At 53.5% G+C, this 17,814-nt stretch overlaps 2 protein-coding genes across 2 annotated transcripts; both read left to right on the top strand.

Annotated features, from left to right (window-relative positions):
• Positions 1–745: 745 nt before the first annotated feature.
• Positions 746–3,126, top strand: COCSUDRAFT_36177 (hypothetical protein; the record flags this gene model as incomplete). The annotated part of the gene is made up of 6 exons (XM_005648382.1): positions 746–940; positions 1,063–1,160; positions 1,286–1,381; positions 1,503–1,676; positions 2,035–2,260; positions 3,058–3,126. The coding sequence occupies 6 exons, from the start codon at positions 746–748 to the stop codon at positions 3,124–3,126; spliced, it is 858 nt and encodes a 285-aa protein (XP_005648439.1).
• Positions 3,127–6,816: 3,690 nt separating this feature from the next.
• On the top strand, positions 6,817–17,814 carry COCSUDRAFT_14921 (hypothetical protein; the record flags this gene model as incomplete). Its single annotated transcript, XM_005648381.1, has 20 exons — positions 6,817–7,072; positions 7,554–7,753; positions 7,991–8,123; positions 8,297–8,419; positions 8,715–8,903; positions 9,391–9,506; positions 9,794–9,925; positions 10,455–10,580; positions 10,937–11,001; positions 11,826–12,179; positions 12,501–12,567; positions 13,004–13,281; positions 13,633–13,945; positions 14,276–14,517; positions 14,914–15,070; positions 15,413–15,486; positions 15,982–16,099; positions 16,368–16,459; positions 16,765–16,979; positions 17,618–17,814. Coding segments are annotated over 20 exons (3,447 nt in total), but the record flags the coding sequence as incomplete, so codon positions are not given.

The raw sequence follows: 17,814 nt of genomic DNA, 5'->3' as shown, positions 1-17,814 counted from the left end.
TCACAGCGAACGTCATCACGCACCTTCAACTGTTCAGTTTGGCTCACCCCAATATCAGCTGTGCATCTGCACAACAAACGCCTGTGCATCGGGTGTTGTGAGAGGAGCAGTGCACTATTGCGATGGATGGATAACATCCTGATCACCAATACAATTCAGCAAATAAAAAAAAGACTGTGTTTAACTAAAGCACGGCATGTGCAAGGCTGGATCGACAATGCCGGCCCAACACAAGCTTCTCACGATGCTATACAACAGTCAGAATGCAGTAATGTTGATTCATTTCAGTAGAGGCGTGAGGATCTTTCTAATGCTTCGATGTCCACGTCGAGAGTGCTTTCCGAGACAAAAGCAGGGTTTGGGGGATTTGTGACGTTGGAAAATCAGAAAAGGGGTTTGTGCAGGGCCTGGCTCCATTTCCAAGACGCGCCAGCGACAGTTCCACATATCATTGTAGCTAGAAAGGTGGAAAGCGGTGGGCTGAATCTTAGTTCTGCCATTCGAAATGGCAATTACAGTGAGCATTCAGAGCAGAAATGGCAAGGAGCTCGTCAAAGGGGGAATACAACTACCTGAAGAGGTGAACTTTATCTCAACCTCGGACGCTCTCGGAAATCTAGTATTCAGTGCAGTAGAATTTGGACATGGCCACTGCGTAGCTCGTCACAATGCATCACTATGCATCTTGCAACGAAACAAAGCATCCTCACTTAATTGTCTTGGACCAATGGACTGAGTTTTTTGTATGCAGGCGACGGTGAGCGACTTGCAATCGAAATTTCACAAAGCGAAACCAACGTTTTACCCCTCTAGACAGCGGTTCTCACTGCCCTTGAAAGCTGGCGAGAAGAAAGCGACCTCCCTGGCAGCTGGCAAAAAGCTGTCAGACTACGATGTCAAGGATGGATCTGTCCTGATCTTCAAGGACTTGGGGCCACAGGTGCAGCCCCATCTCCTTTGCTTATGCGGGCAATGCATGCTGCCTTCAGAGCCCTCACGATATGCGTACATGCAAGCCAAGGTTGGAAGAAGACTCGCTCAGGATCCTGGTGCTTGTGGCAGATTGGCTACTCGACGGTGTTCTTCTGGGAGTACTTTGGCCCCTTGGTGGTCTATGCTCTCTTCTACTTCCTGCCGTCGGTCTTCTACCCCACCTACAAGTAATTTGCTTTGTCCCATGCCTGGTTGCAACTCATCACCGGCGTTGGCCACCCAACACTTTGTGTAATCGATGCTAATGTTCCAAGTCTGAAACCTTTGCAAGCCTCTGCTGGTGTTTTTGCAGGAATATCCCCGACAAGCACCCTGTGCAGACAATGGCTGTGGCGTACTGGAGCTTCCACTATGCCAAGAGGATCTTCGAGACATTCTTTGTGCACAGGTAGGACAATGGCGCGCTTATCACTATCTTATGTTATGGGTTTCACTTTTCAGCAGAGCATGCGTATGGCACCCACTTATTATGTACCATTGGTTGACGGGACAGAGTGACATTTGTGCAGGTTCAGCCACGGCACCATGCCGCTGACCAACCTGTTCAAGAACTGCGGTTACTACTGGGGCTTTGCCGCCTTTGTATCCTACTTTGTCAACCACCCTCTCTACACCGCTCCCAGCACCGAGGTCGCCTACATCCTCTTTGGGATCGCAATGCTGTGCCAGTTCGCCAACCTCACGCGCGTCCCCCAATGCTGCCTTCGACCTGCTTTGCCGTGTGCTGCATTATCAAGGCCGTCCTTTCCACATCACCAGGATTTTAGGCGCTGCTTGTTGGATGGTCAATGCTAACATCACAAATTTTGGCTTATCGTTGGCAGCCTGTGTTGCTTTGTACAATGCTCTGGGCCTGCAATACAACATGTCACCTTGCCTCTACGTCAATCATGGCCCGTTTATTCAATGGTTGGCAAGCTTGTCATGCGTGGCTGCCATGCAACCCATAAGAGGGGCGCACCAGATCGGACAGATTACAAGACACTGGTAGTTGACCAGTTTCCCTTTTTCAGAGGCGCAAAGCCTGTGATGAATGCGCAGGACTCACGTGATCCAGCGGAACCTGCGTCCCCCCGGCGGTAAGGGCTACGCAATCCCGCGCGGCTTCGGCTTCGACTACATTACCTGCGCCAACTACACGTTTGAGATCTACGGCTGGATCCTGTTTGCGGCCGCCACCTGGACGCTGCCCGCGCTCATCTTCATCACTGCCGGCGCCGCCCAGATGGCCATCTGGGCCAAGGCCAAGCACGCCCGCCTGCGCAAGGTGGGTGCCTCTCAAATGACTCTTTTTCCTACTTTTGCAGGCACGTTTGCTTGGCATATGAAGATCATACAGTCTAGGGCCAAGGCCAGCGCGTTAGCACAAGGTGAGGGGCTCCACAGCACTTGTTTCATCCCCCCTGCTCCATTGCAGCAATGAGCAGGAACGCTCAATAAGATAGGTGACACAGTATATGCAAAAGGCCAAGCATGCCCGCCTGCGCAAGGTCACTGGCATTCTAGCACTTTTGCAGGCACACCTGCTCACTATATAAGGTCACACAAAGGCCGTGGCCGTGCATGCGCGCCTGCAGGAAGTGAGCGGCTCCACAGCCTTGTTTGCTCCAGTGCAGCAGGCATACCTGTTTGATGTTTTCAGTTGACACAATGCATTCGGAATGCCAAGCACCCCCGCCTGCTCCAGGGGAGTGGCCCCCCAGCACTGTTTGCTCCCTTGCATCAGGCACTTTTGCTCGGTAAATGTAGGTCACAGACTGTATGCGCAAGGCCAAGCATGCCTGCCTGTGCAAGGGGAGTAGCTTGCAGCACTGTTTGCTGCAGTGCAGACAGCAACGTTCGCCAATCTGCCTCTTCTGTACAATCACAGGAAGTCATCGTGCATGTCAATCTGATCTGATGAATAGAGCCACTCCGTCTCTCACTGAATTTCAGCGGTCCTATATGATAGCATTCCTACTGCATGAAGCGATGGTGGGAGAATAGCAGCGGAAATTCAGCCACCCCTTCCTAGAATGTCTGCGGCTTTTTGGTGGTGTGACGTTTGTGTTTTGTATTCTGCAGATCTTCGATGGCAAGGACGGACGGGCGAAGTACCCAAAGCGCTGGATCATGCTGCCTCCTTTCTTCTGATTCTGCAGTGCCATGCTGCTGTCTCAGAACTCAATTAGCCAGTGCTTCCAAGTTGCTGTGAATTGTCATAGAGCAGGCGCATTCGTGGCTTGTACCCGGAATTCACTGTGTCTCTGTCCCACTTGCTTCAGTGATGAGGGCAAGCATTCTGGTCCAATTGTTTTTTGGAAGAGATGCTTCTGTACAGCCTCTGCATTCACCGAAGAGGTGCCACAGAACACTGTGAATTACTTCAGGACTGAGCCCTGCCTAATGTTATCCTTATTCTGAGTGGTGAGGCCTGAGCCACTGGAGTCTGGCAGTACATGCATTGACAAAGTTGTGGTTGGACTCTGTGTGCGATTGCTTGGTGGAGCTCACAATGTTTGTCCGGTACTGAACATTTTGCATGCAATTGTTGATTTCTACTGATGGAACAGGTACATCGGGTTGGGTTTCATGGAGATGGTCCTTTTGGTATCAAGACAATCTGCAGCTGTTTGATAATGATATGCATGCATGCCATATGGGCCCATACTATGTGATCGCCAGCAGGCCTAAGTTGCATGCAAATATGCCAGAGCCATCCGTGTGTGGAGAGTGATCACTTACAAGGGCTCCTGCTTGTAATATTTGAAAGCATGAGTCATTTGATGCGTGTCTTCTGCAGATTGCCGCAGTGACCATGCAGTCCACTGGCCATGGCCTTGAGCTGGCTCGCTGCGATCATGATACTTGTCACAAATGTCATGATGCGTGTACACGCTGTAGATGTGCTCAGTATTCGCAAATGAGGAGATCTGACAGGATGGCCCTCCAGGAGTCCTCCTGCAAAACCCTTCCAGCTCTTCTAACGATGACGTGGAAAGCGGCCAGTTCCGTGACAAAGATTATGTGAGGCTAGCGTTTGCCGGATGCAGGACATGAACCATTTCTTGTCAAGAATTTCCTCCTGGAAGTCCATGCGATGGCATTCTGATGCTCCGTGTCCCCGACACATGAAATACTAAGTTATATAACTTTTCTGTTCCAATCATCGCTTTCGGAACTCTTGACTTTCGGAGAAAGGGCCAGAGGCGTTGGGAGACAATTGCAAAGTTGATGTACGGCCGTGATTTATGCATGGCAGTATTGTGCGACCGGAAGCCGTGAAGGAGGTGTTGCAGACACCTCCAAGGGCTTCGTGACAGGGAAGACATCCTGGGATGGCAGGTCGAGGGGAAACTGCCTTGCAGATATGCTGTGGGACTTGTCAAAACGTTATAAATGGTGAGAAAGGGAATTGTCGAGATAGTGCATGTTCATGATGTCTTGATACCTTATTGTGCTCTTTGCATCCTGGAAGATGGTGTTATATCGCCCTGCCAAAGGTCTGCAGCATGTCCACGAATTCTGTTTGCATGTCAAGGCATCGGAAACCCGAACTATTCATAGCGAAAATACACTTCACTTCTAGGAATGCATTTGTCCTTGCGTGGAGCAACGGCAACCTTAGTAGGGATCCTTCTTGCTTCTGCATTGAAACCTTATTGCTGCGAGTTTCCCGTCATGCAACAGTGCAGGGCGTGCAGCTGTATGTCTTATTGATTTCTTCAAGCAGTTGCCATGCATTCCAGGATCTTCACAGTGAATCTGAGCATCCTTGTGTTCTGTTGCAGTACCACCAGCGCTGCTGCCACAGCTGCTTCAGGCCAGGCAGTTCAAGTGCCCGCACTGCAAGGCCACACAGGCCCTGCCCGAAGCCGTGCAGGCGCAGCAGCAAGCTGTACAGGCGCAGCAGCAAGCTGGGGGCTATCTTTATCAGGCCGTGCTCCCACAAAACGTGAGCAGAATGCTCTTGCCAGATACCCAAAGGAACAGTGCACACAATTGCCATATGCCTTGACAAAAATATCTACGCATTCTGACTTTTGCGTGTGAATCTGAGCTGGGTTCAAGTCCTTGAATCAGCGCAGTGCAGGGGTTGCCAAGTCAGAGGCTGAATGGTCTTACAGTGACATCGAGTTGCATGATTGCTGATGGGTGCTTACCTTGTCACCAGGCTGAGCGTCTGCCCTCCACATATGAGATGGCGCTGCAGAGGGAGATGGCCGAGCATGAGGCTCGCTGGCGATCAGGCGCGTGCCTCCTGCTGCAAGTGACATGTCTCTTGTCTTCCATCGGCCATGACTTCTCCCTGCTTCCATGCCTGGAGGACACACCTCGTCAATGCCCTGCCCTTCCTGTGAGTCGCATAGACATCAGCACATCCTGTGTGTACCTTTTACATGATCCATGCATCTGTAGAGTTTGCAGCTTCACCCTTTTGAGATTTTGGATGTAAATATGACAACAGGTGCAGCAGCGTCAACGTCCAGGGGGGCCACCATCACATCTGGGGTCGGGGGAGGCCAGCCACACTTGGGCTATGGGGTGGGGCCGGGCACCTACGTCAGGCAGGGCTATGGGCAGGCCCATTTTGGCAATGGGGTGGCGCACGGCTACCAGGAGGCCGGGCAGTACCAGTATGGCGCTGCGCCTCAGCAGGTACAGTCTGCTGTCCCAGGCCACTCCTTAAGCTGCAGTAATCTTTCTGTACGAGTCGGAGTAACTTAAGAAGAGCTGCAGGCAGTCCTATCCTCTACCCTCCAGTATCCTGTTCTACTGAACTTGAGCGTAGATGCTGCTATTGTGAATCCTTTTCAAATCATATCTAAGGAAAGCTGAGAAGCTTTGCTGCCTCGTCGGTATCATGGGTAGACACGTTGGCATTTCGCATTGATTGAGAGTTGCCAATTGCCACAACAAGTACCAAATGCCACCACAAGGACCACCAGCCAGTACTACATTATCATGATTTGCCCCCGCAAGCATTGTCACGGAATGCAGACACATGAGAAGTGTGTGATTTGAAGATGGGCAGTGACAGACTGCCTGAAAGACCAATGAGCCTTGTGTGGCTCCCCAAAGGTCTCTATAATGTAATAACAGCTCTGCAGCCTCCAGTTGTGTCATGGGTAGACACGTTGGATCCGCAGTGAGAGAGACTTGCCACTTGCCAGACCAAGTGTCATACACCACCAGGAAGACAGCATGGCACCAAATCAATATATTTGCAAGTTGCAAGCTGCAGCTTGAAGCGTTGTGTAAGTGTCACAGGTGTGGGACAATAGTGGGCTGGATCAGCGGCAGCAGGCAATGCACACAAACGGCGCCAGCCTGGACTGGGTGCAGCGGCAGCGCGTGAGCGAGGCAGAGCGCTACGCACAGCACAGCGAGTCCAGCGATGACGAGGCAGAAGATGATGATGTAAGGAATCCAGACCGTGCCCATCACTCTCACACATGCTGCTTGCGAAGACACCAATGCTCTCTGTCGAGTTGAGAGGAGGGAAAGCAGTGAGGGAGACCGCACACGCATGCTGCAAAGATACTACGCTTCATTTGATTTGAGGGCAGGGAAGTCAACGGAGGAAGACTGCACATTTATGCTGCTTGCGAAGACCCCAATGCTCTTATTTGATTTGAGAAAAGGGGACTCAGTGAGGGTGACCGCGCAGGGAAATCACAAATCACATGCGCCAAGCAGGAAGTCTGAGCACCGTTTGGCAAGAGAGCAAGCCCAACCTGCTGCTTTGAGGGCTTGTGTGCGCAGATTAGATCTTATCTTGCCTTCTCTTGTGTGGAAGTGGAGAAGATATATCAACTGCAGGTTCTGTCTGTCTTGTAGGTGGGTGCGGAGGGCGTGACATTCACAGACTACAAGCCGGCGAAGCTCCCCTATGGGAAGGCGCACCCAGACCCGGTGGTGGAGACTGCCAGCCTGGGGGCGGTGGAGCCGCCGGATGTCACATACGAGCTGCAGATACAGGACCTGGTTGAGTCAGGCGCGCTGAGTGGACTCCAGCTGGAGAGCATCGTGTACGCCTGCCAGCGGCACGAGCAATTTCTGCCGGACAAGTCCCGCTGCGCTTTCTTCATCGGCGACGGTGATCTCCCTTTGCCTCTTACTCATCACCCAAACAGCAGCAAGCGCATTTGTTCACGCATGGGGCGCGCTGATTTTGCCACTTATTCATGCTGCCTTCTCTGAATGTCGTGCGCGGTTTACCTTGCCCTGCAGCTATTTCACCTTCTGCCAAGGCCAACACAGCATGCCTTTCACATGGGTTGCATGCAGCAATGTGCTATATGTGCAATCGAGGTGGGGTCCGTAGCAGCTGGGATCTGTCATGGGTGTGCTTCAATGCATGATTACTACATGCTTTCCCTGCCAAAAGGCCCCGTACGTCCTGCACACATGCTGCACCTTAAGGCTGGCTCAATCCTTCCCCTTGCTGGACTCGCCAAATCCAAGCAAGACCCAATAACTTTGGGCACGGTGCACAATATTTGCACTGACCCCCGCCAGCCGGGGCCCATGCATGATGGGGAGGTTGTTAAATTTTGGTGATGTCTTTGCATTATTAGGCGCGGGCGTGGGTAAGGGGCGCACAATAGCGGGGCTGGTGTTGGAGAACTGGCGCTGCGGCCGCAAGCGCCATCTGTGGCTGACCATTGGCACGGACCTGCGCATCGACAGCCGCCGCGATCTGGACGATGTGGGCGCCACAGACATTCCCCTCCACCCCCTCAATAAACTGCCCTATGGCCAGCTGGACTCTGACAAGGTGATTGGTCTACTCCTTGCTAGCTGCAGTGGAGTAAACACAAGCGAGTGCAGGAGCCTATCTGCGCAGTCAGATGGCTGTTGTCGTATGGCGTTTCTTGGGGTGGTGATTGCTACTTGCTGTCGCTGCGCTGGTGTTTCAGAGAGTTCCTGACCCGCCTGAAGTGCACAGGGTTCTCCAGGTCCGAGTGAATCTAGGGCAAAGTTGATCCGTGTGATGATGGTTTTCAACATGCAGGTGGGCGTGAAAGAAGGTGTTGTGCTGCTGACGTACTCCTCCCTGATCAGCGCGGCCGACAGTGGGTCCTCCAGGATACAGCAGATTGTGGACTGGTGTGGGCCGGGCTTCGACGGCCTGGTCGTTTTTGACGGTGTGCTGCTGTCCCCACTTTACTCAAATGAATGCTTGGCCACTTGTGTATCTTATGCATGCAATTGCACGCCAGAAAGTGTGGGGTGCATAGGCTGCAGCTATCTTTTGGGGCTCAGAAGAGACCGTGAAGGTTGACAAATCAGACATTTACTTCTCATGTGGGCAATGCAGAATGCCACAAGGCCAAGAACCTGGTGCCGGACTCGGGAGGCAAGCCCACAAAGGTGGGGGAGAAAGTGCTGCAGCTGCAGCGCATGCTGCCCAATGCCAGAGTTGTCTACTGCTCAGCCACTGGTGCGCTGCTCTTTCCTTATCCCTGCCCACGGGGTCCAGAGCATGGCAGTCTTCTTATGGATAGCCCTGACAGGCCAAGTACAGGACTGTGTCTTGAGTGCAAGGAAGCCTGCCTTGACGACCAACCTTCAGACAGGTGGATTTTAATAGCAACATATAAGTCTGAGTTTGCTGGGGATGCTGTGCCAGCCGCCTGCTCCGTAGGGAGGAAAATGCAGGGTGAATTGAGCACACTTTCTCTATACCAACCCCTAGAATAAGATCCGGAAGGGGTGATGACGTGTTGGTGCGGCAGGTGCGAGCGAGCCGCGCAACTTGGGCTACATGGAGCGGCTGGGGCTGTGGGGGGAGGGAACTCCCTCCTTCGCGTCCTTCCCAGACTTCCTGGAGGCCGTCGGCGGCCGGGGTGTCGGCGCGCTGGAACTGGTCGCTATGGACATGAAGGCGCGCGGCATGTTTGTCTGCCGCACGCTCTCCTTCAAGGGTAAGCTGCGATTATCTTTCTCTTGCTGGTGCTGCATCCGCAGACTGCACGTTGCAGGCTGCGACCTATCTGAGATCAACACAGGGAGAAATTGTGATAAGACTGCCTCTCTCGATGCATAGCAATGGGTGCTGCAGGTCACTTGTCCCATGGTAGTATTTGCTGACATCCTACGCGGTGGCCACTTCACTGGCTGCATGTTGATTGTGGCCGGCTCCTCACAGATGTCGGACCTTTGTTGCTATCAGGCTGGGTTTGTCGGGTTTAAATGACCATGGCCCCGGCTGGCGGGGGGCGGTACAAATACTGAGCACCGTGCCCACGGTTGATTGGGTCTTGCTTGGATCTGGCGAGTCCAACAAGGGGTAGGAATTTGGCAGCCTTTACATGCAGCTTGTCTGCAGACGCACCTTGCCTTCGGCAGGAAAAGCGTGTAATAATAATAATAATAATAAAATGACCATGGCAACCTTTCCCTTCCTTGCAGGGTGTGAGTTTGAAGTGGTAGAGGCGCCTCTGGAGGAGCCGGTGCTCAGCCACTACCGTGCAGCCGCGCGCATGTGGAACCAGCTGCGCCGAGAGTTCCTGTACGCTGCTGAGCAGGTGAGCGGCAAAGAAAATTCACACTGCGTCACAAACATGAAAGTACTACGAACCTTTGCCTCTATATCTGTTCGGAGTCCTTCACAAACGATTGCTGTATGCATCAAATATGGCTGTGCATGCAAGAATTTTTCTTATGATTGCATAAGGACCTACTCAGAGTTGTAAAGTTGTGTACTGAGCCAGAACAACGCTCAGTCCCCAGCCGCAATGGACAACGGAATACAGCCAGCGTCACCAATTACAGAAGGTCACATTCAGAGCTTCAAGGTGGCTTGGTTGCGCAGGCGGGTGTGGGAGATGAGAAGCCGGGGCGTAGGGGGAATCTGACGTGGCGCACGTTCTGGGGCGCGCACCAGCGCTTCTTCCGCCACCTCTGCATGGCCGCCAAAGTGCCCGGCCTCGTGCGCATGTCACAGGTAGGTGCCCAGTACCCTCTCCTGCTGTCCTGCCCTCAGCCGGCTCATAACTGGGATTTAGAGCTGCAATGAATGCCCGGGTTGCAGACCGGGAGGCTTGGAGTTCCCTCTGGCCATGATCCAAGGGTGCGCACAATTGCAGAATTAAGATTGCAATGCTAGAGTAGTTGGATTCTCTTAGGTGAAAATTGTTCTAGCTACAATGTGCATGCAACCCTTGTGAACATCAGACCGCTTCATGAACACTCACCCTTTGTGTGAGAGTCGACGGTGTGGGCATCGACACATCTGAGCTTACTAACAGCTGTCTGTGAGGTTCCCATGCCTTTGGCACTTGTACAATTGGTGAGGTTTCCATTGGTGAGGTTACAAGTGGTCTACTGGTCATCAGGATCCGCCCGTTCAGGCACAAAGAATATGTCTATTGTACTGCGGGATCCTTCCACTTTGAGACGCCATGTCTTGACTCGCTATCCTTGGCGGCCCCTAAGCATGCATGCGCTAAGCATGCTGCCGGCACCGATGACAGGCAGCGCTGGAGGCCGGCAAGTGCGTGGTCATCGGCCTGCAGTCGACCGGGGAGGCACGCACACTCGATGTGGTGGCCGAGCGCGCGATTGACGGCGAGCTGGATGACTTTGTCTCTGGGCCCAAGGTATCAGCTGTTTCCATCTGATACCATCTGCCACTATGCTGTCTGTTTTTGACCAATGGTGTTGGTTGACTGTGCTCCCCAGAGCTTCTTGTCTGACTTCACGCGTGATTTTACATAGCAGCCACTGCTGTCTTCTCGTGACCATTCTGTTTGTGACCAGTTGGCTTATTTGGCAGCTTGTAAGAGCTGTTGTCCCGAGTCCTCTGGACAGGAGGTTTGCTAGGGATGGATTACTGTCAAGGATCCAGCTCTCAGCTTGTCGGACTTCTTGGCGGCCCTCACTAGCAGGCGGCATTTGCAAACGATGCAGCTTGTACTGTGGTACTGTGCTGAAATGTGGGCTGTCTGCGCTGTAGGAGCTGCTGCTGAAGCTGGTGGAGGACAACTACCCGCTGGCCCCTGATCCTGACGCTCCAGGTCCGTTTTCAATTTGTCATGCATTTTGAGATGTTCTTGGCCTATGCTGTGGATTTCGCCACAAGTGCAGCATTTCTATTCTACCTTAAAATGTGGAGCTGGTAAAAACCAAAAATTCTTTCCTCCCATTGGATCCCTGAAAGCCCCTTCTTGTACCGATCTGCTGGCTGCCAACCCATAAGAGTGTGGACTGTTTATCACTGTACAGCAGGTTTCTTTTGAGTTTCATGGAGGAACTCATGTAAGCTGCTGGGTGCAGAGGTTGATGCAGCAGCGTCCACGTCAGGCAGGGGTGCTTCAGGGAAGGGGCAGAACGGCGGTGGCCGCGGCAGAGGGAGGAAGCGCGCGGCTCCCGACACAAACGGCGGCGAGGCGGCCAAGCCGGCCCGGCGAAAACGCATGACCAAGAAGGCACTGGCCGCCATGGCAGAGGTGCTCATCCCTTTTTTTGGCTTCAGTATTCTGTGATTTGCTTCACCATGTTCCCCGGCTGATCTGGCAGGCATCATAGATGGCACAGATGTGACAACTGTCTAGACCAGTCTAGTACATTTCGGTCACCGGTGGCCGTTTTTGAACCTGAAAGCTGGCCATTGGGGCTGATCTGGAAGAATTATTTATGGATTAATGCAGTAGACAATTTGTGTCAGTTGAAATAAATTCTTGTTTGGCAGCCAGTGGCCGTGGTCAATGGCGTGCTCCATGCTTCAGCTGGCTTCCCAGCTTGACAGCTTGCCAAATCCTGCCATCTTGATAATATCTGGCCATCATTGCAACCGTCATCCACTTACAATAAACGCATGGGGGTTCTGGCATCACTTGTCTGAGAATTTGGATTTGTGACATGCAGGACTCCGGCAGGGACAAGCGTGGGAAGACCAAGGAGGAGAGCAACGGGGATGCGGTGGAGGTAGACCTGACTCAGGACCCGGACGATGACAGGGGCCCCGAAATCCTGACCATCTCTGATGACGAGGATGATGATGACGCGGCGGCAAATGGATCGGTGAGTTGGATTTTTGGTCAACTTTCACTTTTTTCCGCTTCCTTTTCATGTAGGGGCCAGCGCCAGAACTGCAGTGCTGCCTGCCTCTTGGGTGTTTGGGTGGGGTGTTCTGTGAAACAGGCACTTTGTCGAGAGCTGACTGCATCAAAAGCAGCCTCAGCACTGTCACGTCTCCGGTAGTTTCTTTGGGTGATCGTGAGTAAGCTGGCAAGCTCGCGCTAGTGGCATGAGGTGTTGTCAGCAAAGTATCCAAGTCCTAGGGATAACGGATGGAGAGAAGGAGCATTTGCCTGTGCTTGCTGTATAGTTATGACATTACGTGGGAAGAGTTTTGCGACGCGCAAAACATCTGCTTGTGAGGTTGGGACTTTGAGAAAAGTGATATGATGACACATGGACTGCATGCAGGCTCAGCAGGTGCGCGCAGCTGAGGCAGCAGGGCCCGGGCCGGCCTCGAGTTTGAACGGCAAATTCACGCCGCAGGAGCTGCGGCAGAGGGAGCAGTGGCGCATGCGGCGCAAGGCCGGCCTGGCCCGTAAGGAGCAGGCAAGAACCCTCTTTACGGTTTCCCTTTTCATTTCATCCACCACTAGCATCTCATCTCCTTGTGCATCATGTCGACAACAGGTTGTTGACAGAGAAACACAAGGCACCCCTGGCGAATGAGGGTTATAACTTTCCATGCAAGTTTTCATCTCTTCCCTCACAGCGGGGGACACTTGAGAGCTCAAACTTTGCTATGCATAATTACTTTGTGGAGCCACAGACGCTTTGGCGGGGAAGAGAAGAGGCAGTGCAGCGGACTTGCAAAATCCCTTTGTCATACAGGCACTCATGATTCTTTTTCCAGAGGCAGGCTTAGGTGCAGAGATCTATCCTGGTCTTTGATCTGCCAAACATTTGATCTGCCAAACACCTGTCGCAGGACCCCTGTTGATTTGAGCACTGCATATACTCAGCATCGTAGTGTGGTGATGCGCAGGTGCACCGAGCGATCCAGGGCCTGGATCTCCCCAACAACCCGCTGGACCAGCTGATAGACATGCTGGGGGGCCCGGCGGCAGTGGCCGAGATGACCGGGCGCAAGGGCCGCCTGGTTAGGCGCAAGACCGGGGAAGCCGGTGTCAAGTGGGAAGCGCGCAACGCGAGCGGGGTGGCCGCCGGGTCCAGCCTGGAGATGATCAATATCCACGAGCGCAAGATGTTTCTGGATGGGGAAAAGCTCGTTGCTGTGATTTCGGAGGCCGCCTCTGCTGGGATTTCCCTGCACGCCGACAGGTCTGGCTGCTGCCGGTCCCCATGCTTCTGTGGTAACAAGCACAAATCATAGCGTGCAATTGGGGCTTCTGCTATTGTGCATGCCTCCCATGCTTCATCTGTGTTTATCGCACAAATGTCTGCTGCTTTTCTGTTCTCCTTCGATGAATGTATCCCAGATACCAGGCTCCAACACACCCAATTGCGTCGCCTGCCTCTTATCTGAGAGACGGTCAGAGGAGTAGAAGATACGATCAGCTTGCCAATAGTCCCTGCAGGTTGAAAGCGGGCGATTGTACTGCCGTCTATTCAATTGAAGGTCAATCATGCATTGCACCTGGGATACATTGTTAAGCCTGTACATGTGCACAGGCGGATGATAAACCAGCGGCAGAGGGTGCACCTGACGCACGAGCTGCCCTGGAGCGCGGACAAAGCGATCCAGCAGTTCGGCCGCACGCACCGAGCCAACCAGACGCACGGGCCGCAGTACCGCCTCGTGTTCACTCCCCTGGGGGGCGAGAAGCGATTCGCGTCAGCAGTTGCGCGGCGGCTGCAGTCGCTCGGGGCCCTCACCCAAGGGGATCGGCGTGCCGGGACGGCCGGGCCATCCCTGAGCGAGTTCAACTTCGAAAGCCAGTGGGGCCAGAAGGCGCTCAAACACATGTACAAGGCCATCTGCGAGGTGGGCGCCCTTGCTGCCTCGTGCAAGATCTGGCTCTTGGGAGCTGAGCTGATGTTTGCATGCCCGTGAAGGATCATCCGAGCGCCATCCATAGCGCAGTCCCCAACTTCTTGTCCAGACTGCCGTGCTCAAAGAGTAGCAACTTGTTCGATTATCAATAAGTAGTACTGGGCTTGGATTAGAAAGTCAGAAGATTGGTCTACTTTTCCACCCAAGTTCCCAACTGCCATCCACGTTTCCAGATGCCATGTCCTTACTTCACTCTCTCGCTTTGCGCAAAATGCTTACAAATGCTTAGGGAGCACTAAGGGTTTTATGCATTTTGTGCAGGATGAGGTGCCGATGGTGCTGCCGCCGGCGTGCCAGCCGCGCCCGGGTGGCAGCTACATGTCGCCAGCTGTGTTCTACGGCCAGGCGCGCGCGCACCTGCTCTCCGTCGGCATCATCCGCCCGGCCGCTGACGTCACCGCCATAGACGTCAATGCCTTCTTATCCGCGCCCCACGGCGCGCCCCCCACTGCCGGCAAGGTCGCCGAGGTGGACAAGGGCGACGTCCCTCGTTTCCTCAACAGGTTGGAAAAATAAAACACAACAGGCCTTGTCACAGGCGCAGTCACAGACGCTGTTGTTGTTGTGTTTTTAAAGTGTTTAATTGGGAATTTGGGCACCTAAGATCAAACAAAAAAACGCCCGATACTTCAGAATCTATACCTAGCTGTGGATATACACTATATATTGCGATGCTGCACACCCCATCCGGAAACTTGTGTCTGCAAAACTGCCCAGATTCTAGTGTTCTCTGTCAATCATGCACTGAGAGCACATATTGCCTGGGCTGTACTGCAAACCGCCATGTCCGCAGGGGAGCATGCCGGGGTTTGCCAGGAACCATGGCCACCACCAGACATGATAATCAGTACGATTGGTCATGATTTTAGCCGGTGACTAAGAAGGGCATGTGCGCGCAGGCTGCTGGGCCTGGAGCCGGAGGTGCAGGAGTGTATCTTTGACTTCTACCAGGCCATCCTGGAGGCGACCATCGCGCAGGCGCGCCGCGAGGGGCGCTTTGACGAGGGAATTGTGGACGTGTCAGGCACGGCCATCACTCTCGCCCAACAGCCCCAGGTGCGCCCATTTAAGCGCATGATCTGTCATTGATGAGGGTATATTAATAAATCTGTGCCAAAAGCTTTACTGCCACATCTATCCGCCCCCTCTCGAGGCTAGAGAAGGACGCATTATTGTGCCTTGATTGCATGCTGCGGCAGAAAGCATGTGATTCTCCTTGAGAGTGCCAGAACATTCCCATATGAGAACCAGCATGTAGGTGAGACTTAGCACTTGCCTTCTGCTTCTGCACGTCGTTTTGTTATAGCTTGTGTCTCTTGCGGTGCCGGGAGACCCATCGGAATTTTGAGAGTGAGGGAAAAGTAAGATCCTGATAGGGGATGCTGTGTGCGATTACAGGTGATCCGGCGGGACGAGGTTTCAGGCGCGGCCACTCTGCTGTACAAGGTGCTGGTGGACCGGGGGGTCTCATGGTCCCACGCGTGCGCCATGCTCACTGATACCATCGCCGCCGCCAAGGCCGCCTCCGAGCGCAAGCAGGCAAGCGATTGTTTTTTTCCTACACCACTGCCGGGCTGCTGAAAAGGAAGATCTCGCTATCAGAAAACAGCGCAAGGAATACATCTGTGAAGGCTTGCTCATGCACCTGATCGCCTGGTCATCGTCACTGCATGCCCAAACTTTCACTTTGTAGCACTGCTTACATGCTCAAGAGGCTCTTTGTTTGTGGATTCTATGAAGACTCTATCAAGTTGACAGACTGAAAATGTGCTTCTTCAAGCCCTCTTTATTTGCATGCAGGCGGCTGAAGCAGCAGAGGCAGCAGAAGCAGCGTTAAACGGAAAGGAGGAGCCCGGCGCAGAGGGGTCGGCTGCAGACTCAGAGGAGAAGGTGCCAAACGGCGGGCAGGCTGCCAATTCAGGCGTTAAGGCAGACGCTGACCTGGCGGCGGCGGCAGGCAATGAGAGCGACTCGGACGTGGTGTGCATGGATGAGGGGGAGGGTGACACTGCGCACAGCGGCTATAGCGGTTTCTACCGCACCAGCCGAGAGACCGGCCGCGCCAATGTGCTGCTAGCGCTGCAGGTGCCTTGTCTGTCTCATTCATCAAACTTGAAGGAACGACTTGTTCTTGGTCTTAGTAGGCAGTTTGGGGTGCATCACTGACCTCCTGTAAAGCCATATTTGTCACCAGTGTCTGGCAAGGAGTTGTGCCGCGCTTCTGACCTCGTCAGCTGACGTAGATTTATCGCTCTCCATTGCTGCAGCCTTGGGAATGGCAAGGATTTCCTTGTGGCTGGGGTCGTTTTACGGGAGTTACACTATCGAGGACGGTTCTTCCGATGTGTGACAGGTGGCGGCGACCAATCCGCCGCGATTCAGGCTGACGCGACCGGTGACGGGCAGGGGCGGCAAAACCATCGACCTCAACGAGCTGCGCAACAAGTGCGCCACAGTCTATAGGCTCTAATACTGATCCTACCAACCAGGAATACTCCATGACCTGGGGAGTGCAGAGTGCAGAGGAAAAGAGGTTTCTGCATGCCTGTATTCTTGCCTTCTCTGGTTGTCTCACTTAATAATAAGAGTACTCTCATGCAAGACTCGTCGTCAGTACTGTGGTCATCACAGGTTAGCACCGTGACTTGACGCCACACACGTTGGCAATGCACCCTCGCACTCCAACACTGCCATGCCCCTGCCAGCCCGCACATGCCGGCAGGTGCTGAAGCGTGTGCGGACATGCGCAGGTACGATCGAGTGGACCGCGCGCGTGCCGGCCGGGTCTGGGCCGAGGCGTACGAGGCGTCGGCGCAGAAGCGCACCGGGGCGGGGGCGCGCGTGCGAGTTCTGTACCTTGTCAGCGGCCTCGTGCTGCCGGTGTGGCAGGAGGTCAAGCGCGTGCTGGCCGCGCAGCCGCGGCCGGCCGAGCGGCGGCTGAGCGTCATCCGCCTGGAGACCACCGGTGCGCGCATGCCTGTCATTCACGATGAGCTTTGGTATTAAGTATAGTATATTAGTATTTAGTATTTAGTAATTTTTTAGTTTTCAGTATTTTAGTATTTTAGTATTAGTATTTTAGTATTAGTATTTAGTGTTTTGGTATTAGTATTAGTATTTTAGTATTTAGTATTAGTATTTAGTATTTTAGTATTAGTATTTTAGTATTTAGTATTTAGATATGCAGGGGGTGCTATATCGCATAGTATTGTGCTCTATTTATTGTGGGTGCCCAAGCCCAGCGTCGTCCGCCCGGGACCACCAGTGCGCGCATGCCTAGCCACGCATGTGACATTTGTCGGCAAAGGTGTCATGCTGTGAGGTTGTAGTAAGGCAGTGTAATGCCGGGTTTTCTGCGGCAGACTGGCAACTATTGCTAGCCTTGTCTCTAAGGTCACGTTGTTCAGGCCAGCAGATGAACCATTCGGCACGTTGTTTGGAAGGCATAAAAAGCAGGGGTATAAAGGATGTGCGCATCTTCATGCGGGAAGGATTGGTGGCTTGAAAGGCCACCGCTGCTTGCCTGAGATGCTCAACGGAGCGCCAGCACTGAGCAGGTGTTTAGGACTTTTCCATGTCTGAAAGTGTGATATTTGATTGCAGGCGAGGACAGGAAGCGGCTGGTGGGGATGCTGATACCCGAGAAGGCTGTGCCAGAGCTGTTGGCCGAGCTGCAGACACCCCCGGAGGATTCCCCAGAGCCGCAGCAGGACACGTTCATAGACCCTGGCACTGGGAAGAGCTCAGGTGCCAGGAAGGGGCTGGTTTCTGAGATACTGGCTGGCATAAGGAGGGTGTAA

The sequence above is a fragment of the Coccomyxa subellipsoidea genome, assembly GCF_000258705.1.
Source record: "Coccomyxa subellipsoidea C-169, whole genome shotgun sequence".
Classification (NCBI taxonomy): domain Eukaryota; kingdom Viridiplantae; phylum Chlorophyta; class Trebouxiophyceae; family Coccomyxaceae; genus Coccomyxa; species Coccomyxa subellipsoidea.
Note: the sequence above shows the minus strand (reverse complement) of the source record. Positions and strands in the feature narration are given on the sequence as shown.